Below are 27,880 nucleotides of genomic sequence, written 5' to 3'. Positions count from 1 at the left end.
ACATATAAATCTATAACTGTACTGTAGCTAAAATGGGGTATATGATTGAGAGAAGGAGAATAAGGGACTGTACTGTTATAATAATCCGAAAACCCTAGTAAATGTAGAGATAAAAAGAATACCCTTGTTCTACTATAAGACAGTGAGGGAAGGTGTCAGCCAAAGACTAGGAAAAAGCCACTCCAGAAGTCCATAGCTTCCACTTCCCTTTTTAATTGTTATCCATCCATCCCCTTTTCATTAGTATATTCCATGGGCAAGAAAACTGACTGTGTTGTGAGGTCTATAACAGCTGCCTTCCCTCCAGAAAATTAGAACACCCACTCACCCCTGTTCTCCATTTTCTCTCCCAGGAACTGAGAAGGTCCTGTCAAAACATGGATTATATTCAAGCCTTTCTCTCCCTAGCTTCCTTCCTTCCTTCCTTCAACCCTCTTTGGGAGTCATGAACCAGGCAACAGTGGATGGCCTGTTCTGGGCTTGTCACCTTCACATTGAATCCAGTGTAGAAGGAAAGGTATTTCTGGCTTGATTGGGCTCCCTCTTGGTTTCTGATTAGACTTTAGCTAACACAGCTGGAAGCCTTTGTGAATGAACTAACTGTGTTGGAGAAACAAAGAGGTTCTCGTGGACTATGTCATGACCTCATAATAGAGTAGTTAGCACTTACATAATGCCATCTTTTTGCTTGGTTGTTTCACAGAGAAAGTAATAAGCATGGTAAGCATAAGATAAATGTCCTCCAAAGTAACTAGGAGGATGCAGGAAATGGTCCCGAGTGGGGACCATAGATTAAAAGGTGATGGAGTAACCCACTCATAACATGCTTTGCTTGCTTTCACTTTGTTTTCCATTTTGAAATTGCTGCAGGTTTAGATTGGGTTGTATACATATAGGTAGAAATCCAGCATTTGAATTTTCCTTGTCTTATGGAACATTTAAGATGTGGAAATCAGCAACGCCCCACAATGAATAAATGCACTGTGTGCTGATGGGTCTCAAACACTCACTGAGTTAGGCACATCCCCTGCATGTGAAGACAGGCTGTGACAGATTGAGCAGATGAGACCAATAGTGGATCCAACAGTCAAGAAGGCAGTTTCTGCACATGCTGCGGAAGAAAAATGAAGGGCAGATGGGACTTATCCACCTGGGAAGGTAGACCATCTAGGAGAAGGAAAACTCTGATCCTAAACCTCAGGATCCAAACCTTTTCTTTCAGGAGAAGAAAAGGCTAAAGAGTCACCCTGCACAAATCCGGAGTGGAATCCCTAACAGTTGGATGGTGCCATGCATGCCTCTTTCAGGCAATTTCTGCAGCCAAGGTGGTGCCAAACGTATTGTTCTGCTTTCCTATGAACCACATCAATGAGGTGGGGGGGGGGTGTCCTTCAACCCAGGGCCTCCATACACACTGCTCAGGCTTGCACCTCAGGGAGGTCACTTCAGTGCTGCTAACGCAGTGGTGTGACTTCACCCCTGGAGGTGTACTCCATTGTCTCTCGAGATAGACAGATGCCAGAAACAACATGTACTTTTAGTTGAGATTCCTGCATTTTATGGACTAGATGACCCTTGGGATCCCTTCCAGCTCTACAGTTCTATGAGTCTGTGATTCTTAGACTGAACACAACTAGTTCTAAACTTCTGTGCCAAGCTTAGAAAGTGAATGAAATGTTTTGGACCTGTGAGTATCTTCTTCTTCTACTACTACTACTACTACTACAGCATCTCACTTCCATTTTTGGAAGTTCTCTCCAGCTTTCTCTTTTGTTTGTTTCCTGTAGTAGTAGTTGCAGCTGCATATGGCTCAAGTATTTAAATGGGGCAATACAAGTATTTCTAAAAGAAAATAAATGCTGTTTTTTTCCTCTTTGAAAAGCCCTAGCATTTTTGCTACAGAGCTGTTGTAATAGAGCTATTGCAAATATGCACAATTAAACATAATTTAAAGTGCAAGAAAGCAAATATTCACATTTATTGTAGTTTTAAGTCAGTAACATAAAGTAGAAATTTCAATATTTGGTTAATATGAAAGTGCCCCATATATACAATTTTAACTGTTGAGTGGCTTTGCGATTTTAACTCTACTGTATGTCACAGCTGCATGAACATTCAAATCTGATGTTTCCAATAGTGACTTATGAGTGCTCAATTATTTACCGTATGAAATTAAAAGTTGAACATATAGACAAATAAGAGAGTTGTTTGAGGTCATTATTTATCATCTTATATTTGGAGGAATGTATCGACTAAAATATGTGGCTGCAGGTTATACAACAGGGTGAAGCCAGGACCTGCTTAATTAATCCTTCAACAATTATAATTTACAATAAAATAGCTACCCTTGACTGCACACTCTAAAACTGGTGCGCCATTTTTAAATACGTGACAAAGGCCTAACCCCAAGTATTCATTGCACAGAGTAAATGCTACTGAGATTTGGATCTCTTCATCTGTTTGATGTACACAGTGAGTAAAATGTAAAGTAACATGTAATTCAAGCTTTCATTAGATTTTCCCTGTTGCCTTTTTTTTCCAACAAAGCAAGTGTATTTCAGAGTTGTAACATGAGGCAACAAAGAAAGAATTCATGTAGTAGAAAAAGCAACCCCCTCATATGGGTAACAGACCACTCTCATTTAAAAACAGGAAAGAATCTCCTTGAAGTAACCAAACAAAAGAGGGAATGCCTCTACTATGAAGGAGACATACTGTTTGTCATGAAGTTAGGTTCTAGAGTTTTCTTCTTGATCACCATTGTCATTGTCACTATATGGTGCATGCTGGGTTGAGTGAGTTTGTACATACCTCTCAACTTATATGAGTCTTTGAAATGAAAATTAGTGTCAAAGCAGTAATATTTTTCCAATGAACTTCCCCCCCCCAAAAAAAATCTTACAAAGAGAGAGAGAGAGAGAGAGAGAGAGAGAGAGAGAGAGCATGCGCCCCAGGAACATGGGGTTGAGGATGAAAGTTGTGGTGCAAAAGGGGTTGCAGAATAGGAGGTGATTGTGACTTCATAATTGGCCAGAGGGTAAAAAGGGTGCTTAGTAGTCACGTTGTTTAAGAGGAAGAAAGTGGGCATTATAAAACTTGCCATGCCTGAGCTTACAGTACTCAACTCATTGCCTCCAGTTTTCCTGTAAGAGAAAGCTGGCAACAAGGGAGGAAAAGCCTTCTATGTGGAAAGGGGTAGCCTGTGTGCAAGAGAATACTTTAAAAGGAAAAAATAGACCTCTTCAGACAATTTCAATAATAGGTAGTTCCTGTCTGTAGCCTGCAGACTTTTATAACCATGTGATTAAATATTTTAATTAAATTTAACTCATTGCCTGCAAGTTTTATAATTGTATAATTAAAACATTTTTTTATATGGTCATAGAAGGAGCCTGGTTAGAAATAATACCCATGTTACCACAACCTCAGCTCCACCCTGATGATTCATGGGATTTGCCATTCGACTAACCCTCACCTTTTTGAACTGAGTGGCTTTTGTCCATGTGCGATAATAGTTCAGTGACTTCTTGGCCTCAGTACATAATCCAGGGTATATCCAGCTGCTCAAGTCCTTGCTAACTACAGTAGTATTGCCAGTTTCCACATGGAAGCAAATTCCTGTTTAAAATGCTCCATAATATATTGTGATATATTTCATAATTTTAGAGTTGTCCATTGGTATTTATTTTATTGTGGGCCTATTCTCATGCAAAGGCAGGATGCAAATTTAAGAAATAAATGAGGACAAGGCATGTTATCAGATTTGACGTGCCACACCCCAGCTGCAAGTTACCCAGGCAGTTTAAAAATGGGATGTAGTTAGAAGTATTACTTTTAGCCCTGCACAGATGTGGGTGAGTACAAAAACATAATGTTTTAAAGCACAGGTGGGGAACCTGTGGCTCCATATTCTGCTGGACTACAACTCCCATTATACCTCTCTCTTGGCCATGCTAGCTGGGGCTGGTGGAAGCTGGAGTTCAGCAACATGTCTAAGAACATGCATGATTGTCTGAATAAGACCTTGTAGAGCAGCCTGAAGCTCCTTCATCCCTGGATCTGATTTGATCACTCTTCCCATGTTTTCTCTAGATGACCAATCACTCCTTTGGGATGCTGTAGTATAATGCTGCGGCTTTTGCTTACTCAGTTTGACCTTAAGTGACCTCCTTATATTCAGAGCTCAGGTTGCACACATTTTGAGGATCCTCACTTTCAGGCCAGCCCACATGGTTCTTGACCTAAGCTGACTTTTGACCATGTGTCCTGCAGTGCCTTGTCTGTGCTGGGGTCAGAATGGCTGATAAACCTCTCAATTCAACCTACTGCTCAGGCAATCATAAAATCCATGCATTTTCCACTAGTATATTATGGCACCAAGTGATTTATTTTAAATATTGGAGGAGATACTTACACAGGGCAGATGGCAACAATTCTTGCAGTCACAGAGAGAACAACTCTGGTTATAAGAGATACAGACTTAAGCTGGCCTAAGGATACATTGGTATAGTTGAATCATGTCTTTTTAATTTGCTTTTTAAAAATCCAAGGTGTTTTTGAACTTTTACCGAAGCTTAAATGCTCCCAGCAATGCAAAATACTAGTTATCTAGACTGAATCATCTTGCTAACTAGTTTTGCTAGCAGACTGCTTGTGTTTGTTTTCATGCCTTTCATATGCTCACTCCATGTGCTTGTGACCGTACAGCTATCTGGAATCCAGAATAGAAGAGTTGCTTCTCTCTCCGTTTCCTTTACTGCTACGTGGTTGCCAAAACTTCCTGGCTCCATGCCAAGCTCCTTAGATGTACCCTATCCCTCCAGTACTGCAGGTGCATTTCTCTTCTTGCCTGAAGATTCATACACAAGCCCTCTGCTCTTCGTGTAAGGAGGCATTTTCTGCAGGTCTGGAATTCCCTTTCACTGTTTTGATAGGCCCCCTGGCATGCTGGGCCTTAACAGTGCTAATTTTAGAACTGTTTGTTCTGCGGAGGTCATTTTTTGTCTTGGGTATCGAATTTGGATTGCGCTATCTCTTCTGTCATAGTTGCTCAGCAGTGGCTGTGTCACCCTGTTAGCACTTGGGATTGTCAAAGACAACTGCTTGGCCCTGTGGCAGACCATTAACAGAATGGTAGTGCCCTGGAGTTGACGGGGTGCCAAAAACAGTTGCTGGTCATTAGAAATGTGTATACTCTTTTTATCTATCTAGGGCTCTCTCTCTCTCTCTCTCTCTCTCTCTCTCTCTGTGTGTGTGTGTGTGTGTGTGTGTGTGAACATAAAATTTAGAAACATTATTAATGGGTATTGGAAGCCTGTCTTTGTTTCTTAGCGGCACTGTTTCACAGTGCCGGGGTTTCCAGAATCAACATTCTCCTTTTTTACTGCTCACTTTTATGTGATTCCCCTTAAGGCTGATTCTCTTTACCGTCATTTTCTCACCAGATGAACTTGGCTTCCAATACCACCAAAGTCCCAGCAATGCTTGGAGCCTGATTTTCAATATGATTCTCAGAAACAGAGCACACTGTCTGCCAATCAGGTCACCCGCTATTCTTGCTATAGAGTCTGTCTGGGCTGGGTGCTGGAAATGTAGAGGCGGAATGCTTAATATCTTAATTATCCACACCCAGCAACCTGTAAAGCATAAAAATGCACTCGCCCTTGCTGCTGTGCTGTGTTGTTCTAAATAAATAACACATTATTGTAGAAACACTTTACAGCAGTGGCACTGGGACCACCTTGGTAAAAGAGCAGCGTGCTGCATAGCTCAGCACATATAGCTATGTGCATCTTTAGCCGTACAGCTAAGCACAAAAGGGACTACAGAATATATGACCATAAATTTAAATTCATTGTTGCCCTATAAACCTTAGAAGGAAGGTGGTTTTATCTCATCTCAGAGCAAAGATAAAGTAGATATTAAGACAGAGTCAGGTGATGCTGTTTACTAGATGAACAGAGATATAACCTCCACTTACCTGAGAGTAAGCCCTGTTGAAATCAGTAAGACTTACTTCTGAGTAAGCATGGTTAGGATTGTGCTGTAAGTGACTCATTCAGGCCTTTGAAGTTTACCCCTATAATTTATGCACCCTGTCAAAATGTTTTGATTTTGGCCTATATATTTGCAGCAGTCCAGCTACTATGCATAGAAGAGATATTTCCGGAGAGGTGACCTTGCTAGTCCATTGCAGCCAGCAAAAATTACAAGAGGCTGTTACTGTCAGTATTTTCACATTTAAACTTTAAACTGTTGACCAAGTTTGCATGTTACACTAAGGCAAGCCATGGCCTAGAGCAAACAGGGTGAGGGGAAATCCCAGAAAAGAGATTACAGCCACTTTGTTCCTCTCTGATCACTTTGCTGTTGGGCTGGGCTAAGCTGAGTTAGGCCATGGTCTGACCATGTTCAAACCAGACTTGTGCTTTTGTACTCTCTAGACAAACCATAACCTATAGCTCACAGCTCAATTTGCCCAGACTGAGCTAAATCATAAGCCCAGATCCAGATCTATAGCATTCTAAGCCAAACCATGGCTTAGCTCAGTGCTGAACTACGTGTCCTCATGGTTTAAGTTTTACCTGGAAAGTAGTGATGTCCTAATAAAAATGGATTAAAAAAAGAAAGTAGTGATGTCTGGGAATCTGAAATCCATCCGCAAACTCTTTTAATCCTGTCATTTCTTATGTCTGTTCTTGCCACAACCACCACCTTCATTGCTACATTGAGTGCCTTTTTCCTCTTGTATTACAATCCTTCTCAAGTGATCCTGGGCAATCACACATAGCCCATCATATTTAGCTGTATGCTAGTATTATTTCTAAGGGTATAATGTAGACCAGTATAGTGACAGCAGTGTTTCTTGTACTGGTCACATTGGGTAGAATGGTCCATCAATTGTTAACACATACATAGGAAGGGAAACACATTGGACTTGTTTTTCATGGAGTGCTTATGTTCATAGTGCTTTTCAGTTACACATACCGTACTTTTCCGTCTATGAGACGCCCCAGTGTATAAGACTACCCCTATTTTGGGGGACTCAAATTTAAGAAAGTGGGGGGAGATGGCTCAGAGTTGTTGAGCTTTTTGTGGAGGATTACCCAGGCTTGTTGAGCTTTTTTAGGGGGGGGGGGTTGCCAAAAATCTCTCACCCGCACGCGTCGCACAATCCGGCTCTCATCTGTCCCAGAAGCTGCAAATCGCCTGCCCAACTGCCGGAGCATCAGCCACTCATCACCACCCATTGACGCAGCAGCCAATAACACGCACAATACCCTCTGACAGCTGCGACAGTAACCAATCAAACGCCCACCCTATGCACTACCCATGTATACGACGAACCCCACTTTTTAGCATGATTTTAAAAGAAACAAACATAGTCTTATACACTGAAAAGGTACATTTGTGTAATAATGTTGCCTAAACCAGGAATTGCTACCTTGCCTGTACATACACATGGGCATACTTACACAGTAGTACTCACCAATATTCTGTACACCCCTCCCCTCAGTTACTCTAACCACACACCATAAGCGATGGCAGAAATAATGTAGGACCTTGCCACGCCTGTGCAAGCACAGTTCCTCAATTTATTTCAAAAAATGTGTGTGTATATCTCCACATCCCTGATCCGTATACTTGGCTGAACCTTTATTGAGCACCAGAATCTCAGGGAGTTAATAATGTGGTCCCCTGGGTTCATTAAAGAGGAAGCAAGCAGCCTTTTTCCAACACCCATGCAAGAGAATTGTAAGCAGATGCTTTAACACACATTTCATTGTTAAATAGGCATTGTTCTCAAGTTTGTTACTATGGTGTTGGCTCCGGTCTGTTTATAATCTGACTCCATTTCATTGTGCTTGGTGATAAAATCTCTGAAGTCTATAGACTCTGGCAGGCCTAGTTGTCTCAACTCTCATTGAGGAATTGTGGAAACACTCAACACCATCTGTGTAATTTATACCTAGGGAAGTGCACTTACTACTTAATAAGCCCAATGTATTTTGTGAATTTTTTAAAATAAATAAGCAACTTCAGTTAACATATAATTTAGCTCCATGCATTTTGTTTGCTGACATAAGTCCCAAAAACTCTGATCCTTCAGTGATGTGCTTTGTAATGTGTTTTATAGCACAATCCTACGTGTTTAACCTGAAGTTACTTCCATTATGTTCAGTGGAACTTAATGCTTAGTCAACAGCGCTGTCCTCAGAAGTAAGTCCCATTGAGTTCAATGGGAATACAAAAATGAAGAGTTGAGTAACAGAAGTGTTCCAACCTTAAGATACTTGAGTCTGCTCTTAAAAGTGTCTTCCTGGAGGTTTTAAATACTGCAACCAGCATATTCAGCATGGGTGGGAGAAAATGGCACATCACTGAATTTTTTTAAAAAATGGAAAGGCTCTCTTTCAACAGAGGAAACCGTATAAATACACATGCTATTTGGCTATCTCTGTTAATTAGAAGCAAGAGAGAATTGCTGGTACAATACACAATGTAGGAGAAAGGAGATACAGGTGCTGTTGGAAGATTTTCCTTCATTTGTTTCCAATAAATATTTGCCAGATTCCCATGGGTGATGCTTATGCAAACTAGGGGCTGTATCATTAATTACATGATGATTCCAGGAGTGTCCTTATATAAACTCAAGACCTTAGCTTTCATTTTGTGCAACCCAACAATGTGGCTGCAATTACTTATGATACAACTCAGGTTTTAATATAGTTTCCTAGTCTTTTATGTTTCAAATTATGAGCAATGACAAAGCAATGAAATCACCTTTTTTACAGAGCTGCAAAATAAAAGGAATAAGGCCTCAAAAGGGAAACAGAGTATCGCAACTCACAAGGGAAATGTGGATAAGTGTGAAAACATTCCAGCCAGGCATAGTGAGAATTATGAGTTGTTAATAGTTGGAGCACATTTTGGCTCTTTCAGGTTATTAACGGGAACATTTTAGAACTCATGTTTGCATAGGAAATAGCAGTTTATCAGCATTCATATCACATAATCAGAACCCCACAGAAAGTCAACTGTGCTACATTTTGAATGCATATGCATGAATCTAAATGCAGATATCTATGATTTTTCAGCTAGAAGCAAAAAAGAGAGGGAAGAAAGTGGGAGAGATTCTTTCACTCGAAAGGTCAGCAATGCTGAATTTTCATTCTTTAACATTTACAAGGAGTAAAGAAGAATTCTTCAAAGCTTTGCTTTCAAGTTTTTCATGTGGTTTTTCATGTCTGTTCAAAACCATTGCTCTCATTCTGCTTCTGTTCTGGTGTCACCTTTAAAAAAAAATTAACTGTGCTACTTCTTTCTCCCCCAGTGCATGATTTTAGCTAGTCATGGTGAATATGATCACATATAGTGAGTATGAGTGCATCATGTAGTCATTCAAATGTATGTACTGTATCTGCTGACACCAGTGAGTGCAAAAGAGAAAGCTATTGTCATTGAATGTGCATTGGAATGCACATTCAAGTAGAAGAGTTTGGATTTGATATCCCGCTTTTCACTACCCGAAGGAGTCTCAAAGCGGCTAACATTCTCCTTTCCCTTCCTCCCCCACAACAAACACTCTGTGAGGTGAGTGGGGCTGAGAGACTTCAAGAAGTGTGACTAGCCCAAGGTCACCCAGCAGCTGCATGTGGAGGAGCGGAGACACGAACCTGGTTCCCCAGATAACGAGTCTACCGCTCTTAACCACTACACCACACTGGCTCTACACTTCCTACTTATAGCACTAATTGTCAGAATCCATTCTCAGCTCTACATATCAGTGTTCATTCAACTGCATTCCATAGCCAATGTTCTGTTTGGTAGATTCATTGCCACACCATAAGCTTGGCAAAACAGAGAGCATTGGGGTTTTTTAAAAAAGTATTTTTATTGAAGATTTTCTTGATTTACAAAAGTGTGTGCAATGTCTCTCTCATATTTTTTCCATGTAACATTTTTACAAATCAGTTTCGTTCGTTGAGACATTAGGAAGAAAAGGGGGAAAGAGGTGGGCGGGATGGGGAGGTGGGTGGGGTGGAGTGACAAAGCGAACAACAGAGAACCTGCACAAACAGAGAGCATTGTTGCAATTGCTGAGGCAATAGAGATGCCCCTGTAAATACATTTTGTTTCCCTTTCAAATGCCCCCAGTATCTCTCTGAAAATAATAGCACTAATTATTATTATTATTATTATTATTATTATTATTATTATTTATACCCCGCCCATCTGGCTGGGCTTCCCCAGCCACTCTGGGCGGCTTCCAACAAAATATTAAAATACAGTAATCCGTCAAACATTAAAAGCTTCCCTAAACAGGGCTGCCTTCAGATGTCTTCTAAAAGTCTGGTCGTTGTTGTTCTCTTTGACATCTGGTGGGAGGGCATTCCACAGGGCGGTTGCCACTACCGAGAAGGCCCTCTGCCTCGTTCCCTGTAACTTGGCTTCTCGCAGTGAGGGAATTGCCAGAAGGCCCTCAGCGCTGGACCTCAGTGTCCGGGGAGAACAATAGGGATGGAGACGCTCCTTCAGGCATAATGGACCGAGGCCAGTATACAAGACTTGGTCCCTTTGTTCAGCTCACCTCTCCTATACACAACTTCAGTACATTTGGAGCCTAAATCTAGTCTCCTACCAACAATCTGAAAGCAACATTAGAAAAGTAAAACAGGTTATCTCATTCAAACTGATCATAAAGATGATAACAGCATGCTTTGTGTAAATCATTACATTTTACTGAGTGGGAGATGTTACATAGTAGGGGACACATATTTTGAGATATAGTTTTTCATTTTCACTACCCGGTATATATTTTCTGCAGCATCAATAAGCATACCTAGCTTGGAAAATTGAAGATCGACAAAGGGAAGTATCTAGGGATGGACAAACTAACCTATTTAAATTCTACATCAGTTTCATTGGTGCTCAGTCATAGGTCTGTTCCGGCCTGGTGTTTTGCAGATATTTTGAACGAGTACATTAATTTATATTTAAATTGTAAGCATTTTATACACATTATTCTCTTAAGTTGCATGTTCTTGTATATACTCTTTACAAAAAATGCATAAGTTTGTCTGTGCATTTTCTATACTGAAAATGCACCACAAAATCTGAAAAAATAGTAGTAGTAGTAGTAGTAGTAGTAGTAATAATAATAATAATAATAATAATAATAATAATAATTTATTTGTACCCCACCCAGCTGGCTGGGTACCCCCAGCCACTCTGGGCGGCCTCCAACAGATATTAAAATACATTAGTAAACTACATTAGCAATTTGACTGATAGTTGTTTTTTAATGTGCAAGCAAGTTGAAGGCTCAAAAGCTGGGCTGGTCCATTGCAAAAAGCAGACCAAACCTCTCCTTCACCCTTAGAAATAACTAACTCAGGAAGAGGCAGAAAACTGAACTGTGTTAACTTCAACAGTATTAAGCTTGAGATCATAACATGGAAGTAAAAAGCTAGATTTTTCAACATAGTTGAATTGGAATTCTTTCAGCACTTGAATTCTGCGTGGTATGACTGGTTTGGGGGTGCCAGCACACTCTTTATTAAGAAGTTACACTGATTTTTCTTCCCCCAAAATGGGTGACTAAGCTCTAGGCATTGGCTATAATTGAAACAAGAAAGTCAGTACAGAGAGGGAGGGCGTCTGTAGTTTCTGCTGGGAATTGTATGAATTCATGTTCCTTTGAGTCTTAAATATCTAAATTGCATGGGGTTAGTGGTGAGGGAAAGAGCGCCTGGTTTCCTTCATTCTATAGGTGTGGGAAAAAAAGAAATCTGCTCTTAATCTCAAGGATTCTCTTACTCAAATAAACGGAGTCTCTTGAGGCAGATGGGTTCTATGGAGCTCTTGTTAACCCCAGAGCCAATTCCCTGGGTGGAGAGCTGTCCTTTGTTCATGATGTCATGGTCAAATGGAACCAGAAACACGAAACACTAGAAGATTGTGAGCTTTTTTTGTTTTTGAAATGTAATTATATGTGTATCGAGGAAATTTAGGATAGCAGGTTTTCATCTCCCCCCTGACCTTTGCTACTGAGTTAATGAAAGGGTAGATGGATCCACTTTGAATATGAGCTTCAAACAACCCTTGATAGCTCAGTCTTTATTACAGCTAACCATGTTGTTGACATTTTGTCAGATACCAAAGAGGGTGTGTGTGTGTGTGTGTGTGTGTGGGTGTGTGTGAATAAATAAATATAAACATTTGTATACTGTTTCTTCAGGGCTTGAGGCAATATCACATTTGTATGATGTCTCTTCAGGGGTTCAGGCAATATCTAGCAAATAAACCATCAACTGTAATAAAAAAGGAACATTTAAAATAACAGTGCACTTTCTAGCAACAGTAGTATAGGACCAAAACACCCTTTCCACAGCTCTAGGACTCCTGGATGAGGTAGACTTCGTGTCCATTTGCAAAAGCCACCAGAAAAGTACAGTTTTCTGTCTCATTCAGCAGGTTGTTCCATAACTTCAGAGCAACTGCAGTAAGAGTCCTGCTCCTCTTCACCAATTATTCTTTTTTCATGCACTACAGCCAGTCAGAGCCATGACAAAGGTTGTTTTGTCATATCCTTCAATAGCTCTCTAAATTTTATTGAATGGTCTAAAAGCAAAACTGGGATTCTGAAAACCAAAAAGAAGAAAGGAAATGTAGGCTGGATGCCAGCAAATCTCCTGTTGGCCTCAACCTATAAAAGTGAACAACTAAAGAAAGGGGGGCATAGGGAGGTTAATAATGGAATTATAATCAAGGATTACCACTGCATAGGGACTGAAAAATACATGTGAAGCACTTGGATGTAAAGAAATATTTGTATTATAAAAGTGTAAACAGGCATTGCAAGGACAAATACAATTTATATACAACAGTCAATTAGCAGAGTGTTGATTCTTTTTTGGCAGAATTTAACAGCATAGGACTATAATGTGCAATTGCAGAAGCACTCAAGATACGTTTACCATCACTGAGGTCCACTGAGGCTCATTATCCTTAACAACTACCATCTAATGCTCAGAGAAATAGAGAATTCAAAGGATTTGACATAAATGTTATGTACTGACATTCATCTTGGAGAAAACACATACTGTGATCATGTGTACAGTGCAGCATAAAATGTGAAATAGTATTCCATAAAGGCAGTTGGGTTTTATTTTTAGTGGTCTTCCGGTTTTGGTTTTCCCTGCCCTAATTTTTGTGACCCTTGTCTGGTTGTGTCCTCTGCATGAGCAAAGAGAACAAACCTTTTGGGGGTGGAAACATATAGCTGCTTGCTATTAAACTAAATGGATTTCAACTAGTTCAAATAGCAAGCAGGGAAAATAATCTGTATCTGGATTGACAATTTGCAAATAAAGTTTTCATTTCAGCGAATGATGTTAATCCCTGAGAATTGGACTGACAATGGAAACACTGACAGATTTTATCCTTAGCATCATTTGCTTGACATTGCTTCATTTACTGGATTTAGCCTTCATGGTGAATCCAGAAAATATAGACGAAAAGAACATTGAAAAAAACTGCTGAAACTGGAACTTTTTTTCTTGTGGTTAAAACAAGCCGCCAGTTGAAATAGAAGCTCTGTTTTCTTAGGGTGGCAGTGCTTGGAAATCCAATGAAATTATTTTTGGCATAAACCCGTAATAGTAGCTCTGTGGTTATCATTGCTTAAAGTGGTGGACCTAGAGCAAAACCATTGTTTTTAATAGGATAGTCCTACAAAGAATGTAATTTTGTACATTCTGTGTGGCATGAGGTTTTTCTGTTTTGTGGGAAGAGAACAGCAGCCAGCTTTTGTTCTGAAACAATTCTCATTGATGAAAATTGAATTCCAGAACATTGGGTACAACAACCTATCTATTTAACTACTTTATTTCAGAAATTTGTAAACTGCACCTTCATCCAGAAATGGATTTTAGGGCAGTATGCGATCTATAGACAGAATATGAAACATAAACAATACAATAAGATTTAGAGGAACACAACTGTTTAAATAAATTTAAATAAACACTATAGCATAAAATGGCTAGTCAAATGAAAAGCATGGCTTTCCTAGCATCTTCAGACTGAGGAAGACTCCCCTACAGCTTCTCCTTCTCCACAGCCATGCAGGAGTATGCAGCTGCAACATTTGCTATGGTGTCTTTTAAAGATTGCATACAGCATGCCCAAGGAGATAAAAATACTCAAAAGAAAATCTTCAGCCTGAAGATGACTCTGGTGGCAAGTTTCCATAACTGAGGCAGCAGGACCCACTGGGAGTTGCATGCACCCCTGATCAGCTTTGCATAGCCCCACCCTGATATAGGCTGGGAAAGCTTTTGGTAATCACTACCACTTCCAAGTCTTGGCAGAACAAAATATCTGTCTGTCTGTCTTTCTATTTATTATACTATTTTATTAATTTTTACAATAACAAACAAACAAACATCACATAACAACTCCCATCCATGAGATTTCCAAAATCCCTTGACTTCCCTCCACTCCCCCTTCTTCGTTCTCTTCTTTTACATTTGTTCATGCACATCCATAATATCTTCAATTCATAATAATTTCCAATTTTATACCTTACCATATTACAAGTGTTTTTTCGAAATCCCGCTAACATATAATATTATACACAATGCTTTGAAAATATGCAATAAATATTTTTCATTTTTCAAATTATTGTCCTTTTATTTTCCTGGGTTTCTAGTTGATTAATCATTGCTGCATTAATTTATTTTACCGATCTTCTTTATCTTCTTTGGCAGGGGCTTCTTCTTTTTCATATTCTGGGATGATCGTGGCTGAGCAACTGCTATCAGATACAGGAGGAGATTCTTTGGCAGAGCAAGATATTTAGGGCATTACATTAGGACCCAGTACATTGAGTTTGGCTTGTTAGCAAACAAGGTGCCAATATAGTTCTTTCAGGACTGATGTAACATGCCTGTATCTAGGAAAACCAGTAAATGCTAGCAGCTGAATTCTGTACTAGTTGAAGCTTCCAAATCAATGTCAGGGGCAGTGCCACATATAACGCACCACAGTAGTCTAAGCTGGACTTTACTAGACCATGGATCATTGAAGCCAGGCTATCTCTATCCAGGAAAGGCTGCAGCTGGTTATACAACCAAAGCTGGTGAAAGGTGCTTTGGGCCACTGAAGTCACTTGAGTCGCAAGCAACAGAGCACCTCAAGGCTGTGCATCTGCTCCTTCAAGGCGAATGCGTGTCTTGGGAGATGATGGAGGAGTGCACCTTTGCAGTGTGAAGTCAAACTAATCCTATCCAAAATAAGAAATAAACAAACTTTAGGGACTCAAGAACCACCAACCCACAGTCTCAGTCTCTTCTTGCTGCGCAGGCAATTGTGACTGATACAGAACTAAGATTGGGTGCAGCAGTGTGCCAGCTGGTTACAGTAAAGATCTTGCTGGTGGAGCAACTTTCTGGCCAACACCCAGATAGATAAAAGGGACTACCCACATCCTCCTAAGCTTAGTTTCCCAAGGGAGGAGGAGGAAGAACATAGTAGTGCAGAAGAATGTACAGGTTAGTGCTGTACTGAAAGCTATCCTCTTGCCTACTTAAAAGTTTGCTTTGCCTGTGAAGGAGGCTTCCATTTTTCTGCTTCATTCACATGGCACTTTATAAATTTAGTGGGCAAAGGACTGGACCTACTTTTTAATTGCAAGGTAGCCATGGGTGGTTTGTGGTTTTTCTTCCAGTTAAAGGTTTCTCCAACATTCTGCTCCCCTGCCATTCCTGATCCGATCTGAAAAAGCCCCATGTGACAAGTTATCTCACAATTTCTTCCCCTGGGCTTTAATTGAAAGCAGGTCAGGAGTAGAAGCAACTTGTTGGATGAGGCGGAACCACTATGCCAGCTTTCTTGGAAGTGAGTTGGTTATTGCTTACTGAGAGGGGGAGGGGCAAGGCTGTGAAGAGGTCATCATGGTGCAAACACACTGGCAGGATCACTGGATCGGCTCCGCAGGTGCATTTGTACCACTACAACGTCCCCACCATCTCACTCCCATCTCTCTCCTGCCTGGTAAGCAGCAGTGATCCACCTGCTGGGAAACTAGTTTAGTGGCTGCAGCTCCATACAGCAACCCACTTCTGCTGGGGAGGTTGACTACTCAGCACATGAGATCAGCAAGCTCAGCACATTTGTTTTTAAGTAGATTCCTTCCTTTTACTCTTAAACTTTCAGCACCAGTTTCTTTAAAAATAAAATGACTTTACAAAACAAAACAAAAATCCCCAAACCAGTAAACAGTTGTCAGACACATGGTAGGAAGCCGCCTTGCACCGAGGTGTAAAGACATGGCTTATTCCTATCTTCATTTGTTAATTGGGCTCTTTTGGTTCAGTACCTATGTTTTCTTAGTGTGAGCTGAGTACCTCATACAGAGAAGTAAGACCTGACAACCCCCTGCAGTGTAACTGTTGGCTGTTTTCAATAGGAAAAGCTAAGCAGTCTACTGTTAACATTTACCCTTAGCAACTTGCTTCAAGAATTTCCTGCTGTGTAGTTGGCTCCACAGATTCAATAAGCCTTGTGAATGATGTGTCTGCCATTACTTGTCTTTTTTTGCTACTCTTAATACACTGCCTCTCCTTATTCTGGATATCATGCTTGTTCCAACCTTGCTATAAAAGAGTAATGCAGGCGACTTCAGCCACACATTTTGGGAAGTGACAGATCTTACATTGTCAATCATCCTGGAAAAGCTGCACAATCTCCTCAAAGTTCCACTTTGCCATGATGAGGAGACACCTAGACTCTGGCCAGCAGGGAGAAGCCTGAGGCATCCCTTCAAACTTGAAGCTGCAGGGCATTTTTTAGGTTGGGGAAATTCCCTACCAGAACTCAAAATTCCCCACCTTTTGTATTTACTCAGCTTCTTTCTCAATATAAAGACATGGATCCCTTTGTCTCTCTGCCCATCTGACCAGTCCTGTGCCCCTTCTCAGTAAACTCAAACCCACCCACCACTGCTCAAGTGCATTTTTCACAGTGTCCCTTCCAAAATTTGTTTATAGCACCACACAGTCAGAGGGTGTATTAAAACGAATGGCAAAAATGCACATTGAAAACAATGGGACATTCCCCGAAAGTTTGTTGGAAATAATTGAGCTGTGATTGTCAGTTGAAATAAATACAAACTTCAATATTAAATGTCATGAAAGCTTGTGCACTTGAATAATTTGCTATCTTAAAAACAGGAAGAGGACTGAAAATAGTCTGGAAAAATTCCTTATGTCCAGTCTTTTATATTGCTGCTGGTGCTAGAGAGGGTGGCAGGGAGAGAATTTAACCCTGCTTTGCTAAATACATAATAGAGTGGGCTGGAGAAAAAGAGCTTGCTTGCCTCTATGCTGAGGATTCTCATACTTTGCATGCATTCTTTGATTTAATTTGTAACTCTTTGACCTGCTGCATACTGGTCTTGCCTCACCTTAATAAACATGCAGCCCTAAAGGCCAATGTAGATATTTTACTGAAATGCAAGAACCAATCAGAGTGTAAGGAAGCACCTCTAAGCACTCTTACTGTATATCAGAGACAGGAAAGCCTAGATTGGAGTCTGGGGTCACTTCCGGCTGATCTGATAATTGAGCATTCATCCTGATTCGTTTGCAGAGTGCTTAGTTGACATTGTATCATGCAAACGTTATCCTACACTTTCCAGTAATTTCCCCCATGTACATTTCCCATGCAAGCAGTCCAATATTTGGGGGAAAGCAAGTTTGTTGCATAAGACCTCTAAATAAATTTTTATTGCACAAACTGAGTTTGCCAGTATGTGACTGAATCCCACCCAAAAATAGTAACACACTGGAAGTGTCCTGCATTGTGAGATTAAGTTGGTAGTCAATCAGCATAAGAGACTTGGATGGGTTGTTGGTATGATGGCAAATGCTAAAAGAAATGCTAAAAGAAGCATACAAAAGTGCAAGAGGCTGCTGGAAAATGACTTAAATTGACATGTCTTTTTGCCAAGTGCTCATCAGCTGCTACTATTTCTACCAACACTTGAGAGAAAGCTATTTTGGAATTAGGCACCCACTAGCTGTACTTCTGGAAACAATTCCAGATGTGAATGTCTCTGCCCAGGGGCGTTCCTAGCCCCTTGGCTGCCCGGGGTGGGAAGCCAAGAGGCACCCCTGGGGGCGGGGCATCGTGACGTGTGCGTGCATCATGACGTCATGACGCACGTTCACAGTGCGACACCATGCCCCCAGGGGAAAAAAGAGAAGCATAGCGGGCGCTTGAGCGCACCTGCTTTGCTTCCCCCACCCCTTTCCCTTTCGCCCGCTTCTTTCGGCGCTGGCTGGGCTGCCCGCTTTGCTTCCTTTTTTCTCCCCTTTGGGTCGCTTCTTTCGGCGCAAGGAGCGGGCCAGCGAGGAGGGGGCATCATGCTTGTCACTGGCATGACGCCCCCTCCTCGCTGGCCTGCCCCTCACGCTGGAAAAAAGCCACTGGAAGGGGGAAAAGGCGGCATGCCCCCATTTGGGGCCCGCCCAGCGGGGTGGGGTGAGGGGGGTGGCCAAAGTGTCACCCCCCTCCCCTGGAACACGGGACGGGCCACCCCCGCCCCCTTGCCACGCACCTGTCTCTGCCTAGGTATTGTTTGTAAGCCTATATTTGGTTGTAGGGATGTGGGTGGCCTAAACCACTGAGCCTCTTGGGCTTGCCGATCAGAAGGTTGGCGGTTCGAATCCGCACAACAGGGTGAGCTCCTGTTGCTCTGTACCAGCTCCTGCCAACCTAGCAGTTCCAAAGCACGCCAGTGCAAGTAGATAAATAGGTACCACTGTTGCGGGAAGGTAAACAGCGTTTCCGTGCACTCTGGTTTCCATCACCGTGTTCCCTTGCACCAGAAGCGGTTTAGTCATGCTGGCCACACGGCCCGGAAAGCTGCCTTTGTCTGTAAATCCCTTTGGGTATGAGAAGAAAGATAACCCCAAAACTGACCCACAATGCTGCATAAAAGAGACAAGCAATGGAAAGGGAGATGGTTATTATCAAGTCATAAGATATGATGTGATGTTTATTGGCAGAATTGAAATTATTACTTGAAGCTGTTTAAGAATGAGGGGGGATATTTGTTGCTTGTAAACTGTGGCAAGACTATAGAGGAAGTGGGGAAGCACTCAGAGATTAGGACTTTTCTAACTGCTAGTGGTGCAAGAGCTGAATGGAGAAGATTGTTGTATGCAAGGACTAAATTTATCACAGTACAGTATAGCTTTATTATATAATTTGTATTTTTATGAAAGCTTAGCTGTACTCCTTTTCATGGTTAAAAGTTCCCCACTGGAAATTGGAAGATCCTTTGCTTGCCACTTTAAGGAAGATTTAAAGTTCTCAAAAATCTGGTGTCCAAGCTGGCTTGCCTGGCCTGATCTTGGGCTCAGCTGCAATTATGGTTAATGGAGGTGCTGGAACCCACCCAGAAAGGCTGTTGATAGTCAGTAGTGGTAGGAGTGCAGCAGCAGCAGTGGAAGGAATTCTGTATTGTGGGAACATCGGGTGTAGTTTGCAATGGTACTGGTCAAACCTAGGGCTCCTTCTCATGCTTTTGTGAGAGAAAGAGGATGCCTGTGTCCCATCTTATTTGTTTGGGGAAGGGCCATTGCTCCATGGTAGAGCATCTGGTTAAGACAGCTTCTTACATTCCTATGTTGGTGTGGGGGGGGGAGGGAATGGCAGTGCAAACACACTGGCAGGAGCACCATATTGGCTCCTCTAGTGCGTTTGCACCACAACAGCTTCCCCACTGCCTTGCCCTACCCCTCTCCCTGCCAGCTGGTCGTTTCTCTTTGTGAATGTGTGTATATATGTATGCAAGTGAAAGGGTGTTGGTGTGTGTCCTAAATACATATGTATGAAAGAGAGATTAATAAATAGAGTGGATTGTATTTGTATTTGCCAAGGATTCAGTGACTGACTTTCAGGTTTGCTTCTCAGACGCAGTCTTCTCCATCAGTTGTTCCGAATATAAGTTTTCTAGAACGTCTCCTGTATGTTTTAATTATTTTCTGCTATAGCTTGGCTTATCCTCTTGAACTTTGCGTACATTTCACTAGTTGCTGATTGTGACCTAATTGTAGCATGGATTGTGTTAAGTTGATGGTCTTTGAAGTCCCTTTTTAACAAAGGTATCTCAGTGTGTGGAGAGTTGGACAGACCAGTTATTTATCGTGTTATTTTTCTTCTGATTGAATACATTCAAATGAGCTTTCAGAGACAGATAGATAGATAGATACCGAGTAGATAGATAGATAGATATAGATACAGTGGTACCTCGGGGTTACAGACGCTTCAGGTTACAGACGCTTCAGGATACAGACTCCGCTAACCCAGAAATAGTACCCCAGGTTAAGAGCTTTGCTTCAGGATGAGAACAGAAATCATGTGGTGGTGGTGCAGCGGCAGCGGGAGGCCCCATTAACTAAAGTGGTACCTCAGGTTAATAACAGTTTCAGGTTAAGAACGGACCTCCAGAACTAATTAAGTTCTTAACCCGAGGTACTATTGTATAGATATATAGATATATAAAACACAAGCTTAATGGGCATTTATAGATAAGCAATATTCAAATATTAAAGACTAACAGACTGATCCTATGCATGTTTACGTGGAAATAAGTCTTGATACATTCATTGGGGCTTCTGAGTAAACAGAAATAGGATCAGGGTGCAATCTGCAGCGAGCTTTCAAGCTGGTACCTTATAACAATTTCAGTCTTTCTCAATGAAACGTTCTTTCTTTTAATAATTTTGTGTTTAAGATCTAAGGGGGAAAGAGCTTTGCTATTGGTATGAGGAAACTGATTACTATTTCATCAACAATTCAAATCTTTACTACTGGGAAAGGAAAGCCCCGCGTTTTACTAGAACAGCTCTAGCAGTATGGAGAGTTCAGTAAGTTTATACTTCAATATTCTGTATAGCAACATGTTAAAGGCTTTTTTGGGGGAGGGGTGCACATTGAAATATGCTCTTACGTTTATTCATCTCAAATAAATACTGTCCCCATTGCATATTCACAATTATTTCTTCATAACAGAATTCCCAGGGTCAACATCACTCTGGTTTTGAGTGCAACAGAGTCATGAAATTAGAAGCAGGGTGTAGAAGTCATTAAAGAATTTTTAATCATTTGATCAGTTTTGAAATAATTAAAAGAGTATCAAACGAGATAGCGAGACTGCTTCAGTGAATTGTGTGTCTTTGAATTTTATTAAAAAAAAAAAAAGCATACATGAGCCCACCGATTTCTAGCTAATTATTCTTTCCAAGGATCATTTAAAGGCTTTTGGTATTTAAGCTGATTTTTGCCATGGAAAAGTGATAAAGGGGAGGGGGGGATGCAAAAAAACCCAGGATTCTAGTTGTAGGAAAGCACCACTGGGAGGGGACCAAGGTTTTCCTCGGAAATGGGTGGAGAGAGACAAAACTTGTTCTTCTGCTTGTTCTTCAGACAACAAAATGCTTAGGGACAGCCATGATTACACTGCAATACATGCAATTAGTTAATTACAGCAATGGAAGCCTATCCAGTTGGTATTACCATATGCCAGACTATATTTTCTCCCTGTTGATAAAACTGTGAAATTTTTCATGCTGAAGCCATTGTGAAATACTACTTGATAAAACTTACAATGAGATATGCTTGCAAGCTAAGCCTGCCGTTGGCATTATTGCTCTCCTTGAAGATAGATGCATCTGTGAACAGCATGCTCTGTGAATATTAATAAAATTTCTTACCAAGAAACAATAGTGCTATAGGGCCTATGAATGGAAGAACAGAAATGACCTTTGATGTGGTCCCCAAACTGAAGTGTACTCATTGCAGATGATGCACAGAACTGTGCCAGCTTGAAACTCCATGTGACAATCATACCTGACCTGTGTCCTTGTTTTTAATTCTTCCTCTTTCCTATGTCAATCTATTTCATCAACAAGAATATCCAATTTGATTTTTTTAATGTTAGGAAGTTGACGTGGAAGCAAATGCCCTAATACTATTTAACTATGCAATAAGAAGATCCAAAGAAAGGGGGATAAATTCTTTCTTGAATGTTGCTACAGTTCAAAGCAGCAAATCTGCCCATGCATTTAACCCCAAACACATTTTGTGGCCACCCCAAACCTCCTTTTTGCTATTCAGAAGGGAGTTACATGCCAAAGGATTGTATTTAAACAACAAAGGTGGAGATACTACTATGTGCTAGTGTCTGGATTTTGTTGCGCAAACCTTTTTTCATTAGCATCCCTATTGACATCAGAAAACTCATTTGAGCTGTCCTGACACATCTGACTTTCATTTGAATTGTTCAGGACATGGGGCCTGCATATTCCTGCGGTATATGGCTGGTGTGCTTCTTTTGCCCTTGCGCAAGAAGCATCTGCCACTTGCTTCCACACAGCACAGGGCTTCACTCTGGGTCAAAACGTGATTTGAGGTGTGCCAGAGAGGTCTGGCTAATGAGTGCCCTTTGTCTAGGAGGGCTTTGCAACTGATGCCTAGTATTAGAGTCTGAACCATTTCCTTGTGAGAGCTTGAGACTTTTTGTCCACTCAGTGTATTCAGCCAAAACACGACACAAAGAAGAAGGGGAAATCAATCTTGACAACATTTACTCAGTTTACATTTGTGGCCGCAAGTTACATGCATTTCAGCTCCCTGAAATCAGTGCCCTTAAGCAGCCTAAATTGTGGGTTGAATTGTTTATTACTCTTTACTCTGGCTTTTGACATTTGATGTGTATGTTTTTAGGACCCTCCATTCTTTTGCGATTGCAGGTTGTTCCAAACAGTTTTCAATATTGTGTTTTCATGTTGTGACCTGCCCTGGGAATTTAAAGCGAAGTGTTGGTAATAAATTAATAACAACACCATAATATATTAATGCTTCACTACTGACAAAACTGACAAATGTAGATGGGTTATAATGATCAGGTCAGGGCTTATATATTGGTTTTCAATTCAGTATATCAGTTTTTTTGCAAGTTTCTTACATGTTATTTGGATTTATTTTTAGGAAGCTAATTATGTCCGTACTGCCCACCCAAATGTGTGTCTAGTATCTTTTTTGGAGATATACCAGTTCTGGCCTCCCTGTGGAAATATTTAATTTAATTAAATTTATTAAATTTGTATACCACCCTCCATCCGAAGATCTCAGGGCAGTTCACAGCATAAAAATGCAAAATAAAAACACAGAATACATAATAGAAATGAAAACAAAACCATAAGCCCCTATCCCACAAATTTAAACACATTTAAAAGGACATGGAATGTTAATCAGCCCTTCAAGGCCTGGCTGAAGAGGAACATTTTCACCTGGCATCTAAAGATGTATAACGAAGGTGCCAAGCAAGCCTCCTTTAGCCATGTTTGCTATCTTTGTGGCTCTTTGTAGGAGAAGAAAATAATTCTTGTGAGATAGATAAATATCTTTCTCCAAAGGTTCCCATGTAACCAGTGGAGAGTCTTGCCAGGAGCAGCACTCCACATTAAAGCCCCCAAACAATGGCTCTATAAGTCATCTCCTAATAACAAAAACCACAGGAATTAACAATAACCCAGTTATGATTTCCTAATGTTCCCACTTTATGAAGCACATCACTGCTATGTGAGTTAGTATTTCTGAAAGGGTTGGGGAGGAAAGCCACATCTGGCATCCACATGCAAGGCCCTCGCGAAGAAGATGAAATATTTTAACAGTGCACTTTCACTGGGACTGCCTTATCAGCACATATCTATTGACTAGGCTTGACTAGGAACCTTTTGCATGTCACCATATATATATATATATATATTGCTCACAGTAATGTTCTTGGTCTGTTCTCTCCTAGGTGCATAGCGTAATGTCCATGCTGTGCTACACTCTGATTATAGCATTTCTGATCGGCATACGGGCAGCACCAAAAACTGAAGATAATGCACCACTGGGGTCTCCTGCAACATCTGGCATTTCTGAAAGCAGACGGACTAAAACACACCACATTATGAAAACTTCTCAGCACAGAGACCACAGCCAGCCTGTTACTGGGAAGGTAGTGAACAGGAAATCTGGGCAAGCTGCGAGCATCATAGTGGATCCAAAGCTTTTTCAGAAGAGGAGGTTCCAGTCACCTCGGGTTTTGTTCAGCACTCAGCCTCCACCTCTGTCAAGAGATGGGCCGAGTGTGGAGTTCCTAGACAGCACAGACTCTACGAACAGGACGATCCGAGCCAAGCGCGCAACTCACCCTGTGCACAACCGAGGAGAGTACTCTGTGTGCGACAGTGTTAGTGTGTGGGTTGCCAACAAAACCACAGCAACAGACATTAAAGGCAAAGAGGTGACTGTGGTGGTGGACGTAAACTATAACAACTACCCTTACAAACAGTACTTTTTCGAGACCAAGTGCAGAGACCCTAAGCCAGTGTCTAGCGGGTGCAGAGGCATTGATGCCAGGCATTGGAATTCCTACTGCACCACCACACACACCTTTGTCAAGGCACTGACAATGGATGGCAAGCAGGCAGCTTGGCGCTTCATTCGGATTGACACAGCCTGCGTATGCGTAATCAGTAGGAAAACAGAGAACCTCTGAGATAGACCAACCCTCCATCCTATACCCACCTCCTCCCAGCCCCCTACCTCAGCCTGTAAATTATTTTAAGTTATGAGGACTCTATGGTATATTTATAGTTTATACAGTAAAGAAATGAATCCTCATTATTTATTAAAATCTTTTGAAACTGCTGGTGTGTTGTATATTTCAATGGCATCTCTTTCCTTTTGAAAGAAGTAGCTTTTTTTTTTACAATTTTGTTAGCCGCAACTTTCCCTTTTAACATGATTGCCATAGCAAGATTTTGAAAATGGAATACTTTGCCGTTTTGCCTTCCACATCCTGATTTACCATGAAACAGCAGTTTTTATGTGTAACATTCTATAGTCTTGAAATAGAGAAAAAGCAAAAGCTGTCATATTAGTCCATTGGAAGAATTCCAGATACCCTTCAGCTCCTCATCCAAGCCAAAATAAAACCCAAGTAAGCTAACCCAGATATTTCAATATTTTCATTCATTCAGGCCACATATCAGAAGATACATAATTCTGCACCTTCAGCCATTCCGTAGTGGTCTTCGTGTTTATACATCCTCATAGATTTCAGCTGACATCTTACAAAGCTTACTTAAAATCATCAGTTTTCACCATCTGTTATTGTGCCTGTTTACCTATTAGAACAGGCACCCCCAACCTGCAGCCCTCCAGATGTTTTGATCTACAATTCCCATGATCCCTAGCTAACAGGACCAGTGGTCAGGGATGACGGGAATTGTAGTCCAAAACATCTGGAGGGCCGAAGGTTGGGGATGCCTGTACAGTGGTGCCCCGCTAGACAAATGCCTCGCTAGACGAAAAACTCACTAGACGAACGGCATTCGTCTAGCGGAAGCAAGACGAAAAAGTCTATGGGGCTGCTTCGCAAGACAAAAAAGTTTCATCTTTTTTTTTTCGTTTAGCGGAGCACGGTTGTCATTGCCGCTTCGCTAGACGAAAATTTTCGCAGGACGAATTATTTTCGTCTAGCGGGGCACCACTGTATTAGAAGGTAAAAACCTTTTTTTATTTAAGTTGGTTGGTGATGCCCTTTTAAAGGAAACAATAGAGCAGATATTTTGTAATAAGAGAAGTTATCTAGTTTGTAATATGGAATGAAACCACCAGTCTTTTCTACATTTCATTTGAGTCAACTGCAGCTAAAATTAAGACAGGTCCTAATCATGCTCATTTTAGTTCTAATGAAGTCCTATTCAAACTAACATGAGTGATGAATTATTTGTCTGTTGCATTCAATGGGACATGCATTTTTACTCCAAAGAAGGCATTACTGATTTTATTCATTTATTTTAATAAATTTGTATACCGCTTTTATCCAAAGATCCTGGGGTGGTTCACAGCATAATGAGATATGCACAATATTATATGCATCATCATTTTAATGTGATATGTTCCCAAATAAGTGTACATAGAATTACTATCTGACAGCACATGCCTAATGATGTCCATTGGCAAAGGGCTGCAGCTCAGTGGAAGAACATCTATCTGCCTTGCATGCAGAAGATCCCAGGTCTAATCCACAGCATCTTCTGGCAGGGCTAGGAGAGAATCCTGCCTGAAACTCTGGAGAACTACTGCCAGTCAGTGCAGACAGTAGTGAGCTAGATGGACCAATGTTCTGCTTCATTGTAAGGTGGCTTCCTATGTTCTTAGTCTCAAGTCAGTGGGTACATGTACAACAAATTTGTATGTTGCAACCTGCTCCGAGATCCTCTTTATAATTTAAGGTGGAATATCCATTTTGCTTAATAAGTAACTAAAATGGCTTAGCTGGATTGGGACAAATGTAGATAGGAATTGATTGGCAGTTCTGTTAGATTAACCTGAATACAGTGTATCATGCAAAGCTTTTAGGGCTGGAAGGTGGGAAGATCTGAAACAATCTTCCTCTGATCATGACCAATTTTTTAAAAAACAAAAAGTTCTAGTGGATGCTTCAGACACCCACTTTTTCTGCAGTCACAATAAAAAGCACACAATCTTAATGGCATTTAGGAATGCATCTATGTATGTAGCATGCTGGTGCTTCTGAATAAAATGATACTCAAACTGCCCAGCAGTTTTTGTCAGGTTCCAGGGGTGGGAGGATTTGGATCAGACCCTAACATTCAGGGTTACAAGGCTTTAACCCTTTGCTCCCTTTTGTGGTCCCAATCCAGACACTTTGCATCGGAGGCAAGAAGCTCCCATTTGCACATTGCTGGTGTGTGCGGTAGGAGATAGAGAGGAAGAGGAAGCAATTCAGATTGGGACCATAACAGGGAGCATAGGGTTAATCTTCATGCCAGGACCCTGATCTAGACCACCACCAGTTTGCACCTGTAATTTGCTTTTTAAAAGCAATGCACACAATTACTAATTGCTTGAATGGTCCTCAGAGACTAAATGAACTTGAGTGCTTCAGCGAGAGCAGCCAAAAACTGCAAGATTGTCTGGAGAAGTTAAGAACCTTATTCTGTTTGTACAAGAGCATTTATGGATTGGGTGACAAAAATGTTACTATGATTAATAATCATCTTTTATTTAAAAGGATGGGCCTTCAAGCATTTTTCTTCCTCCTACCATAGCTGTAAAAACGCAGATGGCTTCCTTTTGCCAGCTAATAATGGGGATGGAAATGAGTATGTTTACACAGGTTTTTTGTTTTTTTTAAGAGTATTTTGGCCATTTTTGAGGTAATATAATCCAAGAGAAACCATTCTTTTCCTGGTGCCTTTGCTCCCACGCTGGAGAGACAGCTTGTTCAGCTTGAAGACCTCCACAGTGTAGCCTTTGGGCTTAGACCTATAATGTGTGTTCCAGCCCGTAGGGGCTGCAAAGAATAAAAAACTTCATAGTTCTCTTGTTTTCTTTGAAAAAGCAACTGCTGTCTGTTCAACAAACCAGTTCAAGATAAATATCACACAAACTCTTTAAGTTATAAAGTCTTTCAGAACTCAGGAGAGCAACTAGTTTCAGCTCCCTCTTTCTACTTGCACACTTATTTCCCATCTTATTGTTCCCACCCACAGCCAAAACAAAGGATCTCTGCAGGACAGTGTTTCTGTTCTAAGAATAGTTGTGCTTTAGAGGGGAGGAAACAGCAATCCAGCTTTTACAACCACATTGGTATTTTCAGCAAGTCACAATCTTATCCTTGGCTCTTATGCATGTACTGTGAGCAAGAACTGTCCAAATTCAGACAAAAATGTGCTTTGCCAGATATTTCCACTTGCTCTGTTGCTAGTCTGGTGGTTGTGTC

At 41.0% G+C, this 27,880-nt stretch overlaps 1 protein-coding gene across 5 annotated transcripts in view; it reads left to right on the top strand.

Moving 5' to 3' along the window:
• Window positions 1-27,880, top strand: part of NGF (nerve growth factor) — a 66,941-nt gene that overhangs the window by 32,605 nt on the left and 6,456 nt on the right. For 2 of the 5 annotated variants that reach the window (XM_033153052.1, XM_033153051.1), the window contains one exon: window positions 23,879-24,775. The exons of 1 other annotated variant lie outside the window; for it this stretch is intronic. In XM_033153052.1, coding sequence (XP_033008943.1) covers window positions 23,891-24,622 — 732 coding nt within the window. In that variant the 5' untranslated portion in view covers window positions 23,879-23,890 and the 3' untranslated portion in view covers window positions 24,623-24,775. Of the gene's footprint in view, window positions 1-15,535; window positions 15,555-20,806; window positions 20,940-23,878; window positions 24,776-27,880 lie in introns of those variants that run through there. 2 more of the 5 variants (XM_033153050.1, XM_033153053.1) reach the window with 2 other exon arrangements.

The sequence above is a fragment of the Lacerta agilis genome, chromosome 6, assembly GCF_009819535.1.
Source record: "Lacerta agilis isolate rLacAgi1 chromosome 6, rLacAgi1.pri, whole genome shotgun sequence".
Classification (NCBI taxonomy): domain Eukaryota; kingdom Metazoa; phylum Chordata; class Lepidosauria; order Squamata; family Lacertidae; genus Lacerta; species Lacerta agilis.
This window is presented reverse-complemented; position numbering and strand designations above follow the sequence as displayed.